The sequence below is a fragment of the Talpa occidentalis genome, unplaced genomic scaffold (genome assembly GCF_014898055.3).
Source record: "Talpa occidentalis isolate TD23 unplaced genomic scaffold, MPIMG_talOcc4v2.1 talOcc4.10, whole genome shotgun sequence".
NCBI lineage: Eukaryota > Metazoa > Chordata > Mammalia > Eulipotyphla > Talpidae > Talpa > Talpa occidentalis.
In genome coordinates, this window is record NW_023600993.1 from 34402965 (window position 1) to 34428621 (window position 25657).

The 25657-nt window shown below is 42.4% G+C and overlaps 1 protein-coding gene across 4 annotated transcripts in view; it reads right to left on the reverse strand.

Moving 5' to 3' along the window:
- QRICH1 (glutamine rich 1) overlaps positions 1-25657 on the reverse strand; it is a 40129-nt gene that overhangs the window by 1003 nt on the left and 13469 nt on the right. For all 4 annotated transcript variants that reach the window (XM_037528846.2, XM_054693940.1, XM_037528853.2 and 1 more), the window contains 7 exons: positions 16199-17233; positions 11043-11220; positions 10032-10186; positions 8548-8662; positions 2285-2393; positions 1783-1934; positions 1357-1447 (listed from right to left, as the gene is read on the reverse strand). In XM_037528846.2, coding sequence (XP_037384743.1) covers positions 1357-1447; positions 1783-1934; positions 2285-2393; positions 8548-8662; positions 10032-10186; positions 11043-11220; positions 16199-17233 — 1835 coding nt within the window. The remainder of the gene's footprint in view (positions 1-1356; positions 1448-1782; positions 1935-2284; positions 2394-8547; positions 8663-10031; positions 10187-11042; positions 11221-16198; positions 17234-25657) is intronic.

The following is a 25657-nucleotide window of genomic DNA, read 5'->3' on the forward strand; positions in this document are numbered from 1 at the left end:
TTCCAGAGATATGCTGCCTACAAACACTGCAAAGGCAGTAACTCTTGAAGGTGTGGTGGCACTGCTACTTAATTCCAAGCAGTCAACACATTATTACCTTTAAGACTTCCTTTGGGGTCACTGCAAATGCCAGCAATAAGCAGCCTTCCTTCTGCTTCTCCTTCATATACTGCCACCTTCAAGCTAATCATCTGCCCAGGGTTCACCTGCCTTGATTCCAGACAAATCCCACCTGGAACCAACCACTGCCCAGAAGTCACTGGCAGACTTCTGCGTCTGTTCACTTGGTTTCTTCTACCCAATGCAATGGTAAGTTTTTAAATTCTACCAGAGGGACTCCATCTGCTCTCCCATAGGAAGTTCAGCTATAATGCTGGGGGGTCCTTACCTGCACTAACCTTGACGGGGTGCCTTCAATGTTATGCTGTACCTCTCAAGTACAGAGCACATGCCATCTTATGTTACTCATTCATCCAGTCAAGATGTGTCCAAGGACTACTGTGTGCTAGGTGTGTACTAGGTGTGAATGGTACACAAATGAGTACGACTCAACGACCCCTACCTCACAAAGCTTACAGAAAAGAGGGAGACAGACAGCAACTGAACAGTTACACAAATACACACAAAATGAAAAAATGTGTTAAGTGCTACAGAGGAAAAACCCAAGGGAACAGGAAGAGAATCTGGAATCTGATAAAGTCGTGTTTGAGAAGAGGGAAGGACAGGAGCTAAGCAGTCAAATGATGCATGCGTGGGGATGGTGTGGGGGGGGGGGGGCGCGGAAACTTTCCCTACAGGGAGACACTGTGCCAACACCTTGAGGAAGGAAAAGCATGATGCCTGAGTGGAGAGAGGCCAGTGTGGCTAGAGAACCAAGAGCTACATGAATATGAGGTTAGTAAGAGGGAGTACATGAAGGCCTTATTTGCAACATTATGATTACTGTCCCTTCTCTGCAAAGTAAAGGAAAACCAATGATGGTTACCATCTAGCTAACATGGCATGACCTATAACATACAGAACTTACTCTGGAATTGTCATGAAGATGACATGCAAACTGCTGGGACCAGAGAGAATAAAAGCTAGGGTAAAGATTCCTCCCTAGGTTGATGGTGCTAGTGACAAAAGGTCAAGGCCAAGAAAATGTTGGGCTATGAATGTGTGATAGAGGCAGGCTTTCTACATATTCCTCTCTACCTTCATGTGACCCTTAGGGAACCCTTTTATACTCACGGTGCAAGGGACATATCATGCTTGGGGAAAAACAGTAAGACTGCTTCTGTATTTAGCTTTTTTGAAGTGTTTTTACTCGGACTGGACCTAGAGAACACACATACACATAACAAGAATCCTCACCATTTAAAGAGGTAGAAATCATACAGCTTGATGGGACATCTCAGTGGATTTTCTGGATTTTCCGTCTGTTCTGCATACATGTCATCTGTAACTATAAAACACACACACAGACCACAGACATGGCATCAAACTGCCTTTTCAGGCCCACAATAGGAACCTTGGAATACCAGCTATCCTACTCCAACCAGGAAATATTGGGAAGCAAAAGAGTGTGAGGCATGGGCAGTGACGATGAAGGGAAAAGGAAGCTATCTTTTCTGAGGCATTTCTGTGTCTAGCAGTTTGAAACTTTTGGTTGGAGAGAAAGGAACAGAGAATTCCTATGTAACAAATCCCAACCTTCACAATCATCACTACTTCCCCATGCCACCCTAGAACACAAAGGTAAGTAGCATCTGTTTCTGCAGCCCCTGTTACTTCCCCTACCTTTCTGTCCAGTCTGATGTATCCCAAGTGCCTTCAGGTACCGAATACTCGTGCTTTTATCCTTAGGATTAGAGGGGTTCTTCTTTGTCTGACGCAATACCTTGGAGAAGGCCAATTTCATGTGCTGGTCCACGGTCTTCAAAAGGAAGTACCTGCACCACAAGCAAAAGCAAAGCAAAGGGAAGGGTGCCAGGAGGAGACCATGACTTCCCCTCTGCATTCAGTGCTTTGGAGGAGCTGCTACCCACATTCCCAGCATCTGGGCAGGTCTACCCCAAACACACTGTCTAGTGTAAGAACCACATCAAGATGGTGGGGGTCTGGCAAAGATGTCTGCCTCATTGGTCACCACACAAAACACAAATGGGGCCAAAGGCTTTCAGTAGCCCAAAGGTTCTTAAGTATGTGTCAATGAAATTCAGAAGTTCACCTGGAGACTCTCCACCCTCTTCACTGGGCAGATGCCAGCAATGGCTAAGCATGAAGCCTCTAGAACACTTACTTGGTGTTAAAGAACATGAGGGTGGTCAGCAGGGTGGAAGGGGAGTGAGCCCCGAGCTGCTTGCACTCCCACAGCATCTCCTCAGTCACATGGCTGGGCAGGACATAGCCTAGGAGGAATAGAGTACTGCTACAACAAGAGGATGACAGGAAGTCCCTCCAAGGTTCAGGATGAGAGGTATGAGGCACAAGGATCATATAGGAATACAAATTTAACGAGAGAAGTCTCCTTAGGGAATGGCAGAATCCTTTGGCAAGCTTGCTTAAAACACAAATAGCTGGGTCCCAACCCAAGTTTATGGGGTAGGACCTGACAATATGCACATATGAACTTCTAATAAATTCCTAAGACCACATTTTGATAACCACTGCCATACATAAAAGTTCTTACTCTTACCTGATGTTACTACTTCTAATCCCAGGTTAACATGGGGCAAAAGGAAAGCCTGCAGAAGAATGACACACTTTATACTATAAATCAAATTCTACACGTTTGGAAAGTGGGTTCAGAGCTTTCATAATACTTTCAAAGATGTGTAGGGCCCAAAGAACTGGTACTCACGCCCATCTGCCCTTGCTAATAAACATTCTCTCATGTCTTCTATTTCTAGAAGGCAAGCCCATTCTTACTCCCTCTGAATCAAGGGCAGACTAAAATAAAGAACTATTACAGGTTTCTCCCTGAAAGCAGTTTTTACTATATATGAACCTGGTTTATAAGTGAACTGCGAACTGGGCTGAGGTAAAAAAAGGCCAGTGATTTGATCAAGAATCCTGAGCAGCCACATCTACTACACCAAAGACAACACTGGGAATAATCATCAAGCTCGCTTCATCTTCTCATTCAACAGTAAATGTGCAAGTGTTTCAGCATTCTCCAGGAAGGCAATGAGTGCCACTTCCTAAAAGCAGGGGATGAAACATTCCATCCAGTACATTTCTTTTTTTTTTATAGAGGCATGTTTTATTTATTTATTTATTTATTTATTCATTCATTCATTCATTCATTCATTCAGTTAGTTTATACAAGCACTGGGTACAGTCAGAAGCGCGGGAGGGTGACAGAATTCACCAGAGCCAGAGCGGGGAGCAGAGCAGGCAGAAGGACCGAGGTACACTGCTGAGGGGAGCAGCGGGCGGCAGGAGAGGTCTGCGTGCCATGTGGGACCCTCCTCCGGTGGCCAGGGAGCAGCCGGGGATCGAACCAGTGCCGCAGAGGCCACGGGCAGCTTCGCAACCCAGCGCTCAACCGCTGCGCCACCGGGGAGGCCCCCATCCAATACATTTCTCATCTCTCTTCTTGCCAAAGATGGTCCTCGGGCTCCATCAGTGTACTTTCATCTCTTTAGGACAGTTCTTCTTTCTACCTTTTTTTTTTTTTTTTTTGGTGGGACCCTCGCAGGCGGCCGGGGAATGAACCAGCGCTGCAGAGGCTGTGGGCAGCCTTGCAGCCCAGCGCTCATCCGCTGCGCCACCAGGGGAGGCCCCTTCCTCTACTTTTGTGTTTTGTAGTTCAGTGGGAACAAGATAAGCTTCCTTGCTCTTAGTCACGTCTGAAGCAGGATGAGTGGCAGAAGACAACCCTCCTTAGGGAAGAACAGCAGGTATAACTTGGCATACCCTTTTTCTCCAGGCTCACTCAGCTATCTGCTATCACTTCACTAACTTTAATCATTGCTTGATTACACAAGGTAAAAATGAAATTTAATGCCTGAAAAACAGAATTCCTGAGAGAAGTTCCCAGGACTTCTGGGAGAAGAGAATACAGATGGAGACATAGAAAAGTTCTCTTCTGGACTGAATTGCCATCATCAAAATGATTTATTTTTAAATTTTTTAGAACTGCCCAGTGAAAAGTCTAGAAACAATGACTAGTCTAGGGAAAATGAGCCCCCTTAGCATCTAAACTGTGGTAATGAAATACCATTTACCATAAAAAGGAGAAAGGCTCCATGGAGAATTGAGATTCCACGCTGGAACAGGAAATGTCCAAGATGAGCCTCAAACATTTTGACAAACCAGAAATCAGGGCAGTAAGGTCATATCAAAAGAACTTAAGAGCCAATCTTAAGAAGTTCCAAATGGTCAAAGATTTGCTTAACATAAACATAATGCAATATACCAAATCATGCTAAAGGGTACAAATAAATTAGCTCACACTGATTCTTAAAAACCAACTAACTTGTCATCATTGGTGAAACAACTCATTACTGTGACAACTGATAAACAAAGGAGAAAAACAAATCCTCCTCCTGCCTCTTCTGTATTTCTGGGAATTCAAAGAGTTGACAAAGGAAAATTTCTCCTATCATTTCAGTTAATGGAGAAATAACAACATTAGAATACCATCACTTGCAACTCTCAGTGAACTAATGGATCTAGACATTGCAGGCATCTGATTGAAATAAATATCTATGTTGTAACCTTGCCAAAAAGAAAACACACATCCACAGTAAGAAAAGCAAAACAAGCAAACTAAAAACCCCACAAAATCTGATCAAGTATTTATAAAGAGCTACCAAACATAAAAACAGGGGACAGAAAAACATGTTAAACCACATCAAGTGGATGCAGTCAGCAAAAATTAGTGCAACATTTAAAAGGCTAGTTTCTTCCACAAATAAATTGCAAGAAATAAAATCAAGAGGGGAATTTAAGAATAAAGATTACTATTACAAGGTATATCAGTAATTTCAATGTAAAGACTTTATCTGCACCATGACTAGGATAAACGAAATTATGACATTAGATAATTGGAAAACAAAAAAGGGGGCCTGCTTGGTGGCGCAAGGGGTTAAGATACAGCACTATGAAGCTACCCAAGCCACTGCAGCTCCAGCTAGCCAGGGAGCTAAACCACATGGCGTAGCAGCGCTATCCTGTCTCGCTCACTGCTCTCCTCAGCAGTGTCTATCAGTCTGCCTGTTCTGTTCCCCACGCTGTCTCTGGTGAATCCTCTCACCCCTCCGCACCTCTGGGCTGTACTCCAGTTCTTGTATGCATAAATAATCTTAAAAAAAAAAAAAAAAGGAAATTTAGATGACATTATATAATTATGCTATTTACCCTTTTTTTTTTTTGAAAAGAAAAAAAAAGGTATGCTAGTGGCATTATGGTATGTAGATCATACGAATTAAAATATTTACAAAGCGGGGCCTCCCCGGTGGCACAGTGGTTGAGCACTGGGTTGTGAAGCTGCCTGCAGCCTCTGCAGTGCCGGTTCGACCTGCGGCCACCAGTGAGGGTCCCACATGGCGTGCAGACCTCTCCTGCCGCCTGCTGCTCCCCTCAGCAGTGTATTTCATCTGTCTGCCTGTTCTGCTCCCCACTCTGGCTCTGGTGAATTCTCTCACCCTCCTGCGCTTCTGACTATACCCAGTGCTTGTATAAATAAATAAATAAATCTTAAAAAAAAAAATTTACAAAGTGTTTGGGATTTACTTCAAAATAGTATGTGGGCATGGAGGAAATAGGTGAGTATAAACATAAAAAAAATTTGCCATGGTGAGTGGGTACATGGGAGTATCATTAAGCTACTGTTTTCTTTTATAGATGCTCAAAATTTCCATAGTAAAAACTTCCAAGAAGCAAATTTTGCATTGGCACACTTCGCTTAAAAATTGGCAAATCATGTAAAGAGAGATTCATTCACTCAAGTCCTTGTTCTAATGACAGAGAAGGCTCCCTAATGCTCAATACTTCAATCCCTTATAATATGTACTTTATTACTCATAAATTTGACTATACATTGTGTCCCCAATTAGACTGTTAGCTCTATTTTATTCACTACTACATTACATTATCTACAACTGGAATACCACCTGGCATATAGTAGATACTCAAAAGTATTTGTCCAATAACTTTTTTAGAAGATTAAGCATATATGGGCCTCCCTGGTGGCACAGGTGGTTGAGTACCACACTGTGAAGCTGTCCACAGCCTCTGCAGTACCGGTTCCATCCCCGCTGGCCTCGCAGCAACCCACATGGTGAGCAGACGTTTCCTGTCTCACCCTCTGCTCCCCTCAGCAGTGTATTTCGTCAGTCTGCCTGTTCTGTTCCCCACTCTGTCTCTGGTGAATCCTCTCACCCTCCTGCGCATCTGGCCTGTGCCCCGGCTCTTGTATTTAAAAAAAAAAAAAAAAAAAAAAGGTTAAGCATATAACTGTATAGTGACTGATGTTAACTAGATCATTTCTAATATGTATGCATTCTGAACCACTGCAGTACACTTGAACTAGTATGTTATGTTACATACAGCAATTTAAAAAAAATAGGTCACAGGCCTCCCTGGTGGTGCAATGGGTTAAGTTGCAGCACTATGAAGCTATCTGCAGCCACTGCAGGACGAGTTCAATCCCTGGCCAGGGAAGTGGCCCAATGGCTCAGCAGAACTCTCCTGTCTTGACTGCTGCTCCCCTCAGCAGTATATTTCGGTAGATCCACCTGTTCTGCTCCCCAATGTCTCTGGTAAATCCTTTCATCCCTACACCTCTGGCCTACACCCCAGCTCTTATATGCATAAATAAATAAAATAAATCTTACCCAAAAAAGTCAAATTTATCATTTTTTTTTTCTTTCATAGATTATGCTTTTGGTGCTATACCTAAAAAAAAAATCACCGCCAAACCCAAGGTAACCTAGATTTTCTCATACATTACCTTGTAAGTTTTATAGTTTTGCCTTTTATACATTTAGGTTTCAGGTTCATTTTTTTTTTTTTTTTTTAATAGAGGCATGCTTTATTTATTTGTTTGCTGGTTTGTTTGTTTGTTTTGTTTATACATGCACTGGGTACAGTCAGAAGAGGGTGAGAGACTTCACCAGAGCCAGAGCGGGAGCAGAGCAGGCAGAAGGACCGAAGTACACTGCTGAGGGAGCAGCGGCGGCAGGAGAGGTTGCACGCCATGTGGGACCCTCCTCTGGTGATTTACCCAGCGCTCAACCGCTGCGCCACCGGGGAGGCCCTTCAGGTTCATTTTTGAGTTAATTTTGTAAAGAGTGTAAGGTCTGTATCTGGATTTTTAAAATGTGGATGTTTGGTTGTTCTAGCATCATTTGTTGAAAAGAGTTATCCTTTTTCTATTGAATTGTCTTTGCTCCTTTGTCAAAAAAAAAAAAAAAAAAAAAGCTGTATTTGTTTGCCTCTATTTTCTAGAATCTATTCTGTTCCATCGAGCCTTCTATTCTTCCACCAAAAACCTGCACACAGTATGCCAGCTTCATCCATTAGTTGCCAAAACTTGGAAGCAGGCAAGATATTCTTCAACAGGTGAACAGATAAGCTGTAGTATATCCTTAAATAACATATTATTTAGCAATAAAAAATAATGAGTTATCAAGAAACATTAAGTGCATATTACTAAGTGAAAGAAAACAATCTGAAAAGACTACAGGCTACAATTCCAACTACATGATATTCTGGAAAAGATAAAACCATGGAGATAATAAAAAGATCTGTGTTAACTAGGGACTCAGGGAGGGATGAAGGGATGAACAGGTGAAACACAATGGATTTTAGAGCAGCAAAACTACTATATAATACTTTGTAAATACATGACATAGGTTTGCTGAAACCCACACAATATATAACAAAGAGTGAATCCTAATGTAAATTATACTTTAATTATAATAATGTATCAATATTGGCTCATGAATTCTAACAAATATATCAGATTAATATAAGATACCAGGAATAGGGGAAACTGTGTGAGATATGTGGGAATTCTCTAGTACCTCCCAATGCTCAATTTTTCTATAAACCTAAAACTGCTCTTTAAAAAAAAGGAAACCAACAACTCCCCCACTCCTCCGCCCAACCAAGATACTCTATTGCAAAATTCATGTTCTTTCCAACACAACATGCTGCCCCAGATGTTACCCATAGGTAAAGCAAATGTTATGTTCTATAGATATACGCCATATATTCAAACCTGAAATCTAACATGAATAACCTACAGGTGAAACAGTTCCTAGTTCTTAATTTTTGCAATATTCTAGTTTCAATCAATGTATTTTTAGGTAAAAATAAATAGTAACTACCTCACTCACACACTGCATGCCCCATCTCCTTTGTACACTGAGAACAACTGGCTCTTCTATCTGGTGAGCAGTGCCCCTTCCATAGGAGGTCAAGCAGCACAGAGGTTGATGTTGGGGCTTGAGATTTACACCTTCTTTACCAACATGTGGTGTCATAGCCAGTCCACACAATCTTTTTAAAACCCAGGTAAGAAAGACATTCAAGGACAAGGAAGACTCTTACCAAGTGGAGTGACTCGGGGCTGAACATCCTTTAGAACTTCATGTAGCCACTCCGTGAATCGAACATAATAAAGATCGGAGAAAATGTCATCAACCCGCCCATTTTCAAAAAGATACTAAAAGAAAAACAATAGAAGTTGTTGGTAGACTTTCAAAGAAAATAAACTTGTTTCTCTACCAGTACTATCAACTCTCCCCACTCATTCATTTCCCTTTAACATGCCTATGTCAGGTCAAAACTGTCCAGCGAGTGACATTTCCATAATGTAGTTCACATCATGTGGACCAACTCTTTAGAACAATTCTGAGAATTCAGTCAATAAGGCAGATTTTGTGAGTGTTATTTCTGTGGGATAGACTTCTTAATAGATACGGTGTAAGTTAAGTAAGTATTTTAAAGTATTTTAACTTTTAGGGCTCAGTTTCCTTGTCTGTAAATGGAGATGACTGTGTGTGCTGCTTTCCAGTACTGGGGAGAGCATGGATGAGACAGAGAGGTAAAGAAATCACCCAGTGCCCTGGATAACGAGAAAGAGGAACAAACTGGAAGACAAGATTTTTCTTAGTCTTAGGACACCCAACAAGGTAAATTCCAAATTAGTTCTTTTCTATCATACTGTGAACTTCTTCATGAGAGCATTCAAACACTAAGAAATTAATCTCTGCTCTCCTAAGCTGTCAGTCCAAAGTAAGTTTCTGTTATGCTTTCATCTTAGCTATCCAAAAAAAATCTAACCACAGTTGTATATTCTAATAATGATTTTGTATTGATGTAGAAACAAAGATAAGTTGTATTTTAATATCAAATGTTCTGGATAAATAACTTTTTTTTTTTAAAGATTTATTTATTTATTATTTATACAAGCACTGGGTACAGTCAGAAGCGCGGGAGGGTGAAAGAATTCACCAGAGCCAGAGCAGGGAGCAGAGCAGGCAGAAGGACCGAAGTACACTGCTGAGGGGAGCAGCGGGCAGCAGGAGAGGCCTGCGCGCCATGTGGGACCCTCCTCCGGTGGCCGGGGAGCAGCCGGGGATCGAACCAGCACTGCAGAGGCTGTGGGCAGCTTCGCAACCCAGCGCTCAACTGCCGCGCCACTGGGGAGGCCCTGGATAAATAACTTTTATACAAACCACATGTTTAACAAAAAGTTAAGAAATGATGTGATTTTAATAAAAGGCTATAAAGTAATACAATTAACTTTTACAGAAGTTTTTCTAGGTGGCAGAATTAATAAAAATTGTTTATTTTCTAAAGTGAACATAAGTTCTTAGGAATTCTGACAACCCATAACAAAAGCAGGTCCTTAAATAAATAATGTAGTTTCAAGGTGGGCCGGGAGATTTCCCCTCCCCCCATCACTGTTATAATGAAACAAATTTGAATAAAACATTTTTTGAGTACCTGTTTATACAGCTGAAAGAGGACATCCTTATTACAGCCATTTGCTTGTCATTTTACTGTTCCTGTGAAAAACTATTTCTTACCTTTTGAATACACAGGAAAATATAGTAGAGCACATCTGGATCATATGGTTCACCTTCTCCATTTCGAGCTTCCCGTGTCATTAGACAGAGTCCATAATTCAACTCAGCCACAGCAGAAGAGATGAGATCTTCCTGGAATCGAAGCAGTTGGCGCCCTGCAACACAAACCCTAAAGGTGAATGGGGATCCTGGCAACAGTCATCTCTTTACTGGGTGTTCATAACCCTAGAAGGAGGACTCAGAGCAAACACTGCTGATCAGGATGCTGGGATGAAAACAGTCACTTGTATCTATGATCAGAACTGGCTTATACAAGTTTCCTTCCATAAACCTCTGTACCCTCAAATCCCCAAAAATATTAGGCCCAAGAAATGAATCCCCAACCCCCCAACAAATCTACCTTTTGTAATATGGAGAAGTATACGAGCATAATACTAAGAGAAAGGGGGCCTCCCCTGGTGGCGCAGTGGTTGAACGCTGGGCTGCAAGGCTGCCCGCAGCCTCTGCAGCGCCGGTTCGATCCCCAGCCGCCGGCGAGGGTCCCACATGGCGCGCAGACCTCTCCTGCTGCGCCCACTGCTCCCCTCATCAGTGTATTTCGTCAGTCTGCCTGTTCTGTTCCCCGCTCTGGCGAGTTCTCTCACCCTCTTGTGCTTCTGACTGTACCCAGTGCTTGTATAAATAAATAAATAAATCTTAAAAAAAAAAAAAAAAAAAGAGAGAGAAAAGACCTTGGGCATATTCACTGATAAAATTTCTCTCCTTCCAGAAATTGAGCTGCCCAAATCTGCTAGGTTGACTTCAGAAATCCATGTGCAAAAATGCATGGTCTTGGGCAAACCCCACAAATCTTGTTCATTTGCAGGTCAGGCCTACTTGTTGCTTGTCTTCAATTAAACATGGTGCTCCCTAGACCTCAGTCAACTTCTGCCATTCTGAACTCCTGCTGATTCAGTGCTGATGTACTATAGAAAGAGTCCACCCAACTCCCCGCCCCACCCAAACACTCACTTCCAATGGGTGCCAGTCTGTTCTGAGCATCCTTCTCTAGCTCAGCATTCTTGGTCTGGGCCCAGTTTTTCCATACTTCAAGCCCTTCTTCTGGCTTCAGAGAATTTGGAAGCAGAAGTTCTGGAGAAGGTTGTGGTTGTGACTGTGGTTCAACTTCAGCAACCTGTACAGTTTGAGCCTATGAGGGGGAAACCATTAAAATATGTCAATACTGTTTTACACCAGACCCTTTGGCAAAAATGTCAGACAAAAATGTCACTTGTATTTCTTCTACTTTCAAGAACCTCCGAAGTTAATAGCTCTTACCCCGGGGACAGGAAAGGCTGGTGCAGTGCTTCTCAGCCTTGGCTATACTTGGCTATACTTCTGAATCTCTGACTTAAAAATACCAGTACCTGGGTATTTTTACCCAGAACCTCTTTTTAAATAGGCAGAACATCTTTTTAAATAGGCAGAGGCATCAGTCTTTTTAAAACTTTTCATCATAAAAAGGCAATTCTAATGTCTAGTCACTCTTGAGAACTACTGGCCCACACTATAATGGGTTAAACTACTGGCTCATCAAACTGTAATGTGTAAACAAACCACTTGGGGATTTTATTAAAGTACAGATTCTGATGTGAGAGGTCTCAGAGGATAGCACCTGAGCTTCTGCCTTTCTAACAAACTCCCAAGGAGGAAAGTGGTCTGCAGACCACACTAGAGGAGTGAAAGTTAAACCTGATTGCACTTTAAAATGAACCAGGTTACATTCATTCATTTGTTTGGGAGCATGAGGAGCTGCTTTTACAAATTGTCCTTGCCTGAGTCTTAGTTCCAGAGTTCTGATTTCACTGGTCTAAGGTGGAAGCCTGCCGTCAGTATTTTAAAAATGTTCCCAGGTGATTCTAATGTCATGTTTGAAAATCAATGTTTAGAGAATGAAAGGTACAACATACAAGTTGTGTCCTCCTACCTGTCATTGTAAGATAAAAGGCAAGATAAATGGCTCTACCTCTATGGTTTCTCTAGCTATATATAAGGCTCCATTTTTCTTCATGTTTCTTCTCTATAATACTGCTGTGGCTGGAAAGGACATTTTCTGAAGGCAGGAGGGACTGCTCTACCTTCCTGCCTCCAAAGGAAGAGTGGTCCCATCTTCAAAGGTACTTACAGCCAAGTGATGTAGGCAAAGGGGCAGAGATTATTCAAGAGCCTCGATCATAATGCACATCAGGTGGCACAGATACCAAACACAAGTTCCTGTGTCTCATACACCTGTCTATAATCTGAACAAATTCCCTTGAGCAATTCTCCATGCCAGGGCATAACCAAAATGCCCAAGGAAGGTGAAATCACTCAAACTGAAGGCAAAAGTATTTATATATAACATATGAGTTCACTTATCAACAAATAAAAACTACTCTATTAGCTCTGATAAGATATATTAAACAAGGAGATAAAGCAATACCAATTCTAGGCCCCTAAATGTCAACTCTGGGACTCCATTTTAGACCTACTTCTCAATTAAACTGCCATTCTCTCTGTTCATTCTCACCTGCTTTCCTGGTTTGGATTTACATGTTTGTAGAAATTTCTAACTATGCACCTCCCATCTATACCTCCTTTTAATACACCCAATGGGTGCTATGCATCTCCAACCAAACATCTCACAACTTCAAACTTCAGAACTTATCACCTTCCCTGTCCAGAACTACTTTCCTCAGAGTCCCCTCCCTACCTCATTTAATAGCAACACCATTATCCAAGCTGGAAATCTAGGAGTCTGACTAGACAAGCAGACGGGGCCAGAAAATGTGGGGAAGGGCTGCTCTACTGGGTTTAGCCAGGCCCCTTTCATTGCGTACCTCCGCCTACTAAATGTAACAATCCTAAGCATCTTAACCAGAATTCTTCCACATGATCCAATTGTGGGTACAGGTGGCAGTGCTTCCACTCAGACTGAAAATAACCGATGTAAGAAGGATCTTGTGCACTATGGCATAGTTTTCCCTATTTGCAATAGAGCTCTTGAATTATAAGGTAGAAATGATGTAATCTAATACTTTAGGAAAACTATTCTTGCTGATCTATGGACAGTGGATTGAAGGGAAAAAATAGAAGCAGGGACTAAGGACCTGGATTAAGATATTCTGAGAAATTTGGTGGTAGAACCAACATGGCTTGATGAACTGGCCATGAGCAACAAGGGAAAAAAGACTCAAGTCTGACGCTAGGGTTTCTGGCTTAAACGATGTTTGATGATGGTGCCACTTTCTGAGATGGGGTAAGCTTTTGATAGTGGTTATGATGCTAATGAAGAGCTGAGGTATTGTCAATAAATCTAAGTAAATGATAACAATGTCCAAAGGGGGAAAGGTATTATCTAGTGATAAAGATCTGTGTGTCAATTTGGCATAGGGATTAAGATATGGGATCCAGTCTGTCCAGGGTTGATTGCCAAATTTGCTACTTGCTAGTGATGGCTTTAGCAAGGTCATTTAATCTCTGTGACTCAGTTCCCTTATTTGTAAAAATGGAGATTATATTAAACACCTTATAAGGTTGGTGTGAGAATTAAATGACTAAATATCTTTAGTAATCAGAACAGTGGTTGTTGGCAGATAGTGGCTGTGATTATCATCTTTAGGTGAAGCCATGGTCATCTAGAAGATGCTGAAAATCATAACAATAAACAGAAATTCCTTAGGGAGAACAGAGTGCTAGTACTGAGCTTTAAGGAACATCAACACATACTGTTCAGTTACAGGAGGAGGAAGTAAACACCAGCAAAGTCTCCTGCAAAGGAAAAAGAATCAGTATGGTAGCATGAAAAATAGGAGTGTATGATGACATGCAAGCCCAGGGTAAAGGGTTTCAAGAGCAGGTGTGGTTTGCCATGTCATGTGTTGTTTTAAGTGAGATAAAACCAGACATGTCTGTTGAATCTGGTCACAGGGAGGTCACCTCGGACCTTGACAAGAACAGACTCAGTTGTGAACTGAAAACTAGTTAGTCAGTGGAGTCAGTTTGTATAGCCAATGCTTTTGAGAACTCTGGGAATCAAGCTGAGTGGAAAGACCAGGGCAACAGCTAGAGATGGATGGTGAGGTCAAGGGAGGACAGTTTTACCATGAATCTGGTTTTAAAGGCAGAAATAAAAGAGCTCTCATAAAAGGCATGCCAGGTAAAGGAAAACACCTTGTGATCAGCTCTCTTCTCATGTCAATTATCTTCCCCATGGGCAGTGAGTGCTCCAAGGGCAGAGAATGTTATTCATCTCTGCTCTGCAACATTTAAGCATAGAGCCCGATAAGGAGGGTACATGGATGTATATGGTATAAATCCATACACATAAATCCATCCATCTTTTCCCGATTGCTGGATGTTCTCCCCCTATTTTCTTTTTCTGGTAATAGTACTTGACTTAAGTTCCTATAAGAAATTTCCCACAGGAGATACAGCCTGTGAAGAACATGGGCCTACTAAAAGAACTCCAGAAAAGATCTGCTGGAGGGCCCAGATTTGTAAATTACAAAGGCCAGTAAGAACCAAAATAGGCCCAACCTGCAATTGGACCATCAGGCCAAAGAGAGTAGAGGGGAGGCCTCATGATCTCCTTCCCTGTGAGCAAAAGCCCCATTACAAGTCTCCTAGCTGGTTTCTCCTACACACAATCAATTCTATATACCTGTATTGATCTCCCCTGCAGTCACATATCTTGGGATTCTGGAAAATTTTGCTAGCATAGATCAGAATAAACTCAATTCCTTGAGTTAGGAGGAGAATCTCTTTGCTCCCTATACTAATGACTCCTCTCATGTTGCCCTAGGCCAGGTCCCTTATGTACATCCCTGGATCTCTAGTCATGCTGCTCCATTCTTCTCTATTTAAGCCATAAACCAGACAGCAAATGCCACTTTTCCCATAAAGAAGTCTGTGCTGACTTTTTAACCTAGAATGGTTTATGGCTTCTCAACTTGTCTTTGTGTATGTGTAGCTTAATTATGCTGCTTTATAAATAATCCAAATAACTAGAAATCATGTTCTTACTCCTAATCTATGAGTTACCTGATAAGCAATGACTATTTTGATCTACTTCTAGGCCTGCCAGTTACATATTTAATAGGTCCTTAACAAAGACAACTGATACAGTATGTTGATGTTATACCTGCCTTTATGAAAGCAACTGGTTAGCCTCTGCTTACTCAGTCACTTATGGACTGAGTTTCTGAATGTGGTCTCTCTTCTAATGCTGTCTTGTTTGTGCCAGCTCCCTTACATGCATTCCCAGGAGCCCTTGCCCTGAGACACTGCCTTCATCATCCCATGAGACCAGAGGCCCTATATTCACTCCAAAGGTCTGCTAAACAAGGGACCACAAAGTTTACTAATATTCTTAAGATGAATCTATCTACATCTCTGTGATAGCCTTAAGGTGTTAACAATTAAAAAAGACAGAAAGCCAAGCAATTTTAAAGTTAAAATTACTTTTGCAACTTTTCTGTAAATCTAAAATTATTTCAAATAAGAAAGTTAAAAAAAATTTCAACATAGGACCCCAACAGAAAACTCAATTAACTAAGGATTATTTTGACTATTTTCAAGGAGTACTGGGAAATCCTAATGCATAAGTGGCTTATTCAAGACCCCTAAAGGTGATCACAGGCCCAACAGGAGGTATTTTAGATTTTCAAATTCATCTACACTGTGTCCACAGATGACAACTAAAGAAGAAACAACTTCATAGCCTCTCCAGTGGGCTGAATTTACAGCCTGTGGCCTAAACTGTAAGAATTCCTCTAGATTCATTCATTTGTGATGCAGAAAGCTCACTGGATGTAGATAATTCTTGAGGTATCCCATTAGTCTCTACATAGAATTTTACCCTTACTAAACAGAAATGAGTAATACCCCAGGTATATACCCCGAAAACAGGTGTTGGTCATTTCATTTACCTCCAGGTACTATGACAGAACTCCTGCCTTCAGTTGTATAGCTTCACTGCTGCTTCTGTGCCTCCACCCCCCCACCCCAACTAAAATATTAAACATTAAGTTACTTCAAGACCAACATGATTGCCGTAAATAAGCCAGAGGTGCCAGAGGTTGCCAGGCAAGTTCTATGTTGCACTGGGTCCTAAGGGAGCAAGCTGCCCAAAGGTAAGATTCACTTACAGAACAAGTAACCTGAAGCTGTTGCTGTTGCTGTTGCTGTGGTGGTGGTGTCTGTTCCTGGGGAGTTTGTTGTTGCGGCTGCTGTTGGGGGTCCCATATATGGACAGTCTGAGCTGTATTCTGGTATGTGCCTGCCACGGCCTGCACAGCCACTGGAATGTGGATGTTGCCATTCATGAACTGTGCTGGAAAGAGAGAGTTTGCAAGGGTCTGCACTACCTCTTCATGGGAGTTTTTCACTACAGACGTGGTGCCCACCATCTTCTCCTTGTCATCCTCCAGCTTTACAGCTGCCAGGGCTGTGGGTGAGCCACTGACGTGAACTGTGTTGTAGGCTTCCTGGGGAATGGCAATGTGGGTAATGCTCTGCTGCTGAGGGTCCCCCCGGGGCTGGGCAGAATAAACAGGGATGGTCCAGGTTTCTCCTGTAGGGCTAGTAATGGTCCCAGTGGCACTGTATAGGTGGGCACTGTCTACTGTCAGTAAGTCTGGCCTCAAAGACACGTAACTCTGCTGCTGGCCCTGTGGAATGGCCAGCACGGTGGCCACTGGTTGCCCTGAGATGGCGTAGGACACAGTGATAGGCAGGTCCACTTTGCGCTTCTTCACTGGCTGGAGGACACTGGCTGTTCCAACCCGCCGCTCCCCTTCCCGGGGTGAGCCCTGCTGGGACGGTGGTGGGGAAAGGGCACCCACGGTCTGGATTTGGATCTGCTGACCCCCAGCAAGAGACTGGCCAGCCACCAGCTGAGCCTGGATTTGTTGATGTGGGATGTGCTCCTCTGGGATCTCTGTAGCTTGAATCTGCTGGGCCGCCTGTACGTGTTGCACCTGGATCTGGGCCGCCTGCAGCTGTGAGGGGCTGGGGTTCTGCAGAGATGGGGTCTGGATGGAGGGGGCTGCAGGCTGTGGTGCTTGGCCTTGGATCTGCACCTGGACCTGGATGGGCTGTTCAGTAGGCTGGTGAACAGTGAGCTGCGGTGAGAGTTGCTGAGCCAAGACCTGCTGCGGAGACTGCTGTACCTGCACCTGTACCTGTGACAACAAGATTCATCGTGAGTGAAATCAGGCAACATTAAAAATCTACACACAAAGGGAAGAAGAGACCTCGGGCACAGGCATTGAATAATACAAAGAAGAGGGGTTGGCTGCCAGACCCAAGGCTTCTGAGGAGGTCACAATCCCTAAATTATATGTAAAATTCTCTACCATCACATTGCAGGGCACAAATACGCACCCAAAAGTAAGCTTGACTATCAAATGGGGCCTATCACAACATTAGGTTTTTTTTTTTAAAGATTTATTTTTATTTATTTATGCACAGAAGAACTGGGGTGTAGACCAGAGGTGCGGAGGGTGAGAGTATTCACCAGAGACAGACGAGGATGCAAAACAGGCAGATCTACTGAAATACACTGCTAAGGGGAGCAGCAGGCAAGACAAGAGAGATCTACTGTGCCATAAGTGGGTGAGCTCCCTGGCCAGGGATTGAACTCAGGAAGCAGTGGTAATAGCATGAAAGCACTGAGACTTAACCCCAATGCCACCTGGGAGGCCCCAGTTTTCAAGTTTTTTTATCTCAGGACACTCAAAAAAAAAATTATTGAGAACCTAAAAGAGCTTTTGTACAGATACCAGTATTTACTACATTAGACATTAAAGTTAGGAACCTTAACCACAAAAATTGAATATTTAAAAGTAACAAAGCAATTATATGTTAATATGTTCTTATGAAAAGCAACTATTTGTGGGACCTCCCTGGTGGCACAAGGGGTTAAGACAAAGCACTATGAAGCTATCTGCAGATTCTGCGGCATAAGTTTGATCCCCAGCCAGGAAGGCAGTCATGGCGCAGCAGACCTCTTCTGTCTCGCCTGCTGCTCCCCTCAGCAGTGTATTTCAGTACATCTGTCTGTTCTGCTCCCACTGTCGCTGGTGAATCCCCTCACCCCCCGCATCTCTGGCCTGCACCTTGGCTCTTGTATGCATAAATAAATAAATCTTCAAAAAAAAAAAGCCAAAAACAAGTATTTGCTCAAACAAAACACTTATAAGCTATCCTGTTTTACATTTTTGCAAATACCTTTAGTGGCTAACTTAATTGAAGACAGTTGGAGATCTGCCTCTGCATTTAACCTGTTGTACTATCATATATCACATATTGCCTTTGCAAAACTCAACTGTATATTCATGAGAATGAAAAAGGCAAATAATATCTAATAGTATTATAATAAAAATAGAACTTTAATACTGAGGAACTCAGAGAGTACTGGGGGCTCCCAGTCCCTAAACCATCCTTTAAGAACTATTGCTGTGCAGTTAAATACACAGTATGTTTTACAATTATTACTACTTGCTAAAACACAAAATTTTAAAAATCTAGTTATTATCACTGAATTGTAGCTCATATGCTTCATGCTTTACTGGATTTTTCTTAGGAACCATTAATGAACACTCAAGTTTCCAAGTGACACAAGTAGCTCCTAAATTAGCAGAAACACTAAGAATCAAAAACTAGGGCATCTACTTCCTCACTCCAGAAAAAATAAGTACAAATAATTTTATGTCATTTTCTATTACAAAGCAGTAAGAATTTTAAATTAGGGGAGTAAGCGTTAAAGAATTTTCTGATAGGGGCTGCCCGGTGGCGCAGCGGTTGAGTGCTGGGCTGCGAAGCTGCCCGCAGCCTGTGCAGCCCCGGTTTGTTCCCCGGCTGCCAATGAGGGTCCCACATGGTGCGACAGACCTCTCCTGCCACGCCCGCTGCTCCCCTCAGCAGTGTATTTCGTCAGTCTGCCTGTTCTGTTCCCTGCTCTGTCTCTGGTGAATCCTCTCACCCTCCTGTGAATCTTGCCAGGTGTTGGGTCTCCTTCCGGACAAAAGTAATGGAATCTTTTTCTTTCTTTCTTTTTTTTTTAAAGATTTATTTATTTATTTATTCAAGAACCGGGGTACAAGCTAGATTCGCGGGAGGGTGAGAGGATTCACCAGAGACAGAGCAGGGAACAGAACAGACAGGATGACGAAATACACTCTGAGGGGAGCAGTGTGAGCAACAGGAGAGGTTCGCCGCGCCATGTGGGACCCTCGCCGGCCGTCCAGGATTGAACCTGCACGGCAGAGGCTGCGGACAGCTTCCCAGAGCTGCGCTTAACCGCCTGTGTCACCAGGGGAGGCCCTAGTTCATAGATATTACCCTTTAAATAAAGACTATTAAATTTCATTTGAACTTAAGAGGAAACAAAACTGAAGTTAATTGAAGCAACTGCTAAACATCAGGTAAGTATTTCACAATAAAATACTTCCTAAAAGATTCCCCTAAGTGGGGGAAAAAAGGGAAAAACCCAAAAACCTAGAAAGGTATTCAGAGGTTGGTATTGTACTTTATGAATTCTGTTTCTATTCTATATTGTGAAACTTAAGCCAATTGTTTAAAAAACTGTCACAGTGATATCTACACAAACAAATAAAAAGAGCAGCTTGAAAACTTGAGGTCTAGCGGTTAAGGTGTTTCTCAAGAGACACAAAACTAAGAGATACAAGACATTCCTAAGCCTAGTACATTCTAGAAAAGTAATACAACAAGGGAGGGGAACCTTTCTCGGGAAATGAAACTGGTTTTATTGATTCAAAAAACAGTTTCTTCTAGAAGGCACTCATAAATCACAATGTATTTTTTTTTTAATGATTTCTTTGTTGTGAAATTTCTTTTTTTTTTTTAAGATTTATTTATTTATTTATTATTTTTTTTTTATACAAGCACTGGGTACAGTCAGAAGTGCAGGAGGGTGAGAGAATTCACCAGAGCCAGAGTGGGGAGCAGAGCAGGCAGAAGGGCGAAGTACACTGCTGAGGGGAGCAGCGGGCGGCAGGAGAGGTCTGCACGCCATGTGGGACCCTCCTCCGGTGGCCAGGGAGCAGCCGGGGATTGAACTGGTGCTGCAGAGGCTGCGGGCAGCTTCGCAACCCAGTGCTCAACCGCTGCGCCACCGGGGAGGCCCAATCACAATGTATTTTAGTTCCTTTAAAAAAAAATATTTTCGGGCCTCCGTGGTAGCACTAGGGGTTAAGCACTGCACTATGAAGCAATCCACAGCCTCTGCAGCTCCCCGGCCGGACAGGGAGCAACCCACATTGTGCAGCAGACCTCTTCTGTTTAGCCCACTGCTCCCCTCAGCAGTGTGTTTCAGCCAGTCTGCCTGTTCTGTTCCCCACTCTGCCGCTGGTGAATCCTCTCACCTCCCGCATCTCTGGCCTGTACCAAGCTTTTATATGCATAAATAAGTAAATCTAAAAAAAATAAAAAATTTTAAAAATTATTTTCTTACATTGTTTTTCATTTTTGAACAGTATTTGATTTCTCCCCTCAGGTATAGTCCATAGTTCTTCCACCACCATGCACCCATGACCCATCTCCATAGTCTTCTATTCTTTCCCGCCCCTACCCCGGCTGTATGCCTCAGATCTATGGTCAGATAGCAATTTCTGTGTAAAATTTTCCTGACCTGTTTGTTTGGTTTCTCTATATTCCACATATAAGTGAAACCATCCAACATTTATTTTTTTTCCTTCTGACTTATTTTGCTTAACATCAACCCTTTCTAGCTCTATCCATTTGCCATAAATAGCATGAGTTTTATCTTTTCTGATTCCTGAGTAGTATTCCATTGTGTATATACCACATCTTGGCCCATTCAATATTTTGGGGTATTTAGGAGTTTCAGTTACTTTCACATATGAATCATTTTCTCATTCAACTTCCCTTTCCCTTTTCTAGTTTTTAACTCCCTCCCCCCCCCCACCCCCAACACAAGAGGTATACTTAAAATAGCTATACTTCTGGGCTCCTGATCACATTATATGCACAGTGCTAGTTACTTTTTTATTAAGAACTCTGACTTTTCAACTTGAAAAGACTACTTTCTACATGTTCTGTGCAGTCATCAAACTGGGATTAGATCTCAATTCTGTCAATTCTGAGTCCGATCTATCATTTCTTTTATTGTCATGATTTCTTTCCCAGATCCTTTGTTTCACTTAGTAATTAAGTTTTTCAGAAATTAAGTCTGAATGTGTTCCAGTTAAGCAGCTGCAGGGTTTTTTTTTTTCCATAAGATTTATTTATATATGCATACAAGAGCTGGGGTATAGGCCAGAGGTGCGGAAGGTGAGAGGATTCACCAGAGACAGAGTGGGAAACAACAGGCAGATTGACCGAAGTATACTGCTGAGGGGTCAGGAGAGGTCTGCTGCACCATGTGGGTTGCTCCCTGGCCAGCTGGGGATCGAACTCGTGTTGTGGAGGTTGCGGATAGCTTCACAGATCAACCCCTTGCGCCACCAGGGAGGCCCAGCAGCTGCAGTTTCAACCTAGGAGTTTATTAGAAAGGCAAATTCTCGGGCCTCCCCGGTGGCGCAGCGGTTGAGCGCTGGGTTGCAAAGCTGCCCGCAGCCTCTGCAGCGCCAGTTCGATCCCCGGCTGCTCCCCGGCCACCAGAGGAGGGTCCCACATGGCACGCAGACCTCTCCTGCCGCCCGCTGCTCCCCTCAGCAGTGTACTTCGGTCCTTCTGCCTCCTCTGCTCCCTGCTCTGGCTCTGGTGAATTCTCTCACCCTCCCGCGCTTCTGACTGTACCCAGTGCTTGTATAAATAAATAAATAAATCTTAAAAAAAAAAAAAAAAAAAAAGAAAGGCAAATTCTCTGGAAACAAGAACACTATGCTAAAGAAGAGATAACTGCATCCCCATGTTCACAGAAGAACTATTTACAATAGTCAAGATATGGAAACAATCAACAGAGAATGGACAAAAGAAGATTTGGAATACATAAATGTATGCGTATATGCATATATATACATGCACAGAACGGAATATTATTCAATGACAAAAAAGGAGAAAATCCTGCTATCTGCAACAACATGGATGGACATTTAGAGCATTAAGTTAAGTGAATTAAGTTAGAGACTGTACAGTCTCACATACGTGAAATTTTCCTAAAAACAAGGTAACAAAAACAACCTCATAGAAAAGAGGTCAAATTTGTGGCTACCAGAGGTAGGTGGGGAGGAAGAATTGGATGAAGATGGTCAAAAGGTACAAACTTTCAGTAATAAAATAAATAAGGGCTAGGAATATAATGTACAACTTGATGACTGATTAATACTACTGAATAGTAAATGTGAAAGTTAAGAGAGTAAGTGTGCCTCCCTGGTGGCGCAGGGTTAGGATGCAACCTATGAAGCTGTCTGCAGCCTCTACAGCGAGAATTTGATTCCCGGCCAGTCAGGGAGCAACTCACACGGTGCAGCAGACCTCTCCTGCCTCACCCGCTTCTCCCCTCAGCAGTGTACTTCATTCGATCTGTCTATTCTGTTCCCCACTCTGTCTCTAGTGAATCCTCACCCCCCTACACCCTCCCACACACTTCTGGCCTGTACCCCAGCTCTTGTATGCATAAATAAATAAATCTTTAAAAAAAAGTTAAGAGAATAAGTCCTAAGAGTTCTCAACACAAGAAAAGATGTATTTGTCATTTTTTTTTGTGGGGGGGGAGGGTTTGACTCCCGGCCGGCCAGGGAAATTCCCATATGGCTTGCAGACCTCTCCTGTCTCACCAGCTGCTTCCCTCAGCAGTGTGTTTCAGTCAATCTGTATGTTCTGTTCCCCACTTTGTCTCTGGTGAATCCTCTCACTGCCCACATCTCTGGCCTGTATTCCCATTCTTGTATGCATAAATAAATCTTTAAAAATAAAAAAATAAATAAAATAGGGCCTCCCCGGTGGCGCAGCGGTTGAGCGCTGGGTTGCAAAGCTGCCCGCGGCCTCTGCGGCGCCGGTTCGATCCCCGGCTGCTCCCCAGCCACCGGAGGAGGGTCCCACATGGCGCGCAGACCTCTCCTGCTACCCGCTGCTCCCCTCAGCAGTGTACTTCGGTCCTTCTGCCTGCTCTGCTCCCCGCTCTGGCTCTGGTGAATTCTGTCACCCTCCCGCGCTTCTGACTGTACCCAGTGCATGTATAAACAAAAAACAAACAAATAATAAATAAAATAAAAAATAAAAACATGCCTCTACAAAATAAATAAATAAATAAATAAATAAAATAGCTGGGGCAGACTAAGCTTGTGTTTGTCTAAAGTCTGGCAATTCTGTGAGGGGTCCAGGGACTATCCTGGCATGGAAGAAATATGCACCAGCAAGAGGAAGAGGAAAGGAAGTTGGGATGGCATGATTTAGAGCTGTACTTTGAGCCACTGCAAACTACCTTCTAGCAGCAGAAGTTGAGAACTGCCGCATCCTAAAGTATCCTTTACTTAGTGGTACTGGATTAACCAGAGACAGAGTGGGGAGCAGAACAGGCAGATCTACTGAAATACACTGCTGAGGGGAACAGCAGGTGAGACAGGAAGGGTCTGCTGTGCCATGTGGGTAGCTCCCTGGAGGGCCGAAGATCAAATTCACGCTGCAGTGGCTGTGGATAGCTTCACAGTGCTGTGCTTAACCCTTTGCGCCACCAGGAAGACCCAACACTTTAATTTTTTAATTCAAAAGTCATTCCTATTAAATTTAAAAAATTCAAGCTTTCCTCAGCACCCCAGGCTCAAACCCAATTACTATTTCACAATTTACTATTACTGTTCAAGGACTACTACTTTCTACATATATTAAAAATCAGATACAAAGCCAGTTTCGACACTCAACAATCTGTCAAAGTACATAGATATACTTTGCTCTTAAAGCTGCACAGGCCAACACACTAAACTATACCATTATCCGCCATTTCCCTTAACGAAGGAGGGCTTGTTTCTAGTATTACTGTAAGCAATGCGGCTATAAATAATTCTTATGTACATATATCTACGGACATAAATACAAGGTGAAAGGTACATGCACTTAAATATTTAAGAACTACTGATAATTTCACTTCCACAAAAGTTACACTAGTTTATCATTTATCCTCTCATACCCTTACTGCTCTGATATAAATTTTATAAATATTTTTCTGTTTATTTTATTTTTAAAGATTTATTTATTTATACAAGTACTGGGGTACAGGCCAGAGACTCGGGAGGGTGAGAGAATTCACCAGAGACAGAGCAGGGAGAAGGACCAAAGTACACTGCTGAGGGGAGCAGCAGGAAGACAAGAGAGGTCTGCCTCACCATGTGGGAATCTTCCTGGCCGGCTGGGAATCAAACTGGTGCTGCAGAGGCTGCAGACAGCTTCATAGCGCTGCGCTCAACCTGCTGCACCACCGGGGAGGCCCCTGTTTATTTGTTTAAAGATTTAAACAAGTTGGCTAAAGTGTAGATCCATAGGGGGAAAAATGAACATTGACAATGAAAAAATGAAAAAAGAACACTGACAATTATTATTGACTTAATTCTCAAACTTGCTGATAAAGGTAATGTACAGGTAATGATCTTTGGGCTATAAGTAAAATACTTTTTATGCAGGGGTTTCCCCAAGTCTTGACAGTTATTTCAAGGATTTTTCCAGGGCAAAAAAGATTGAGGAAAGTAAGTTCAGAGTTTACACCATTCCTTAGAATGGCTTTCTAAAACAACCTAAAATTACAAAATATTCTACTCTGCCTTTGAACATTTATGTCTTGAATTAAAATGTCTTGAACATAATGTTTCAAACAGTGCGTCAAAAATCAAATCCCATTTAATATTATGACAAAGAAGGTCCATGTTGTAAAATTTCTTAAACCAAAAAGACAGTATTCTTTATTCTACCTTTCTTGTATCCTTCCTTCCTTACAAAGACTGGAATAAACAAAGACTGCATCCCTCCATGTGCCATACACTTTCCTCTCTATTATCTCATTCAGCATTACCCCCTATTTGATATCAAAGATATCAGGGCTAAAAAGACTAAGGTCACATCAACAAGAAAAAGGTCAAGCCAAATTTAAAATGAAGAATGCAACTCCAGAGTCTATGTTCTTCCAATATACCTGCCTATACTCCCAAGGGGTAGGGGAATCATAGTCAAATCTTCTATCTCACCAGATTCACCTCTCCACTCTCCTACCCCTCCATCACGTTCCACTTCCTTTTCTAGTCTCCTTGTAAAAAAAAGCATCAAAGACAAAATGAAATGCAATCACAAAGACAGTAGCAAGAAAGCAGTATTTGTAACTGGAAGAGACTGTATTATTAATTATTAATTTCTCCTTTCAGTGAGTTTATTATCAATTAGCATTATTTCTTAATCTTATAAGTAGCAAATGCAACCTAGAAATCTACAGGCCACCTGAATCATGGAACCACACAACTAAGTGATTATAACTAAAATATGTCCACCTTTCCATTTTAAAACAAGTCCCATGCTTTTAGTAATGAGATAACATCTATGTTCTTGATCTGCCAAGGATGACATAGACAGAAGGGAAGCTTTCAGTTATACATGGCTGTGCCACATTCAAATCCAGTTCAAAGAAGACCTCTGATTCC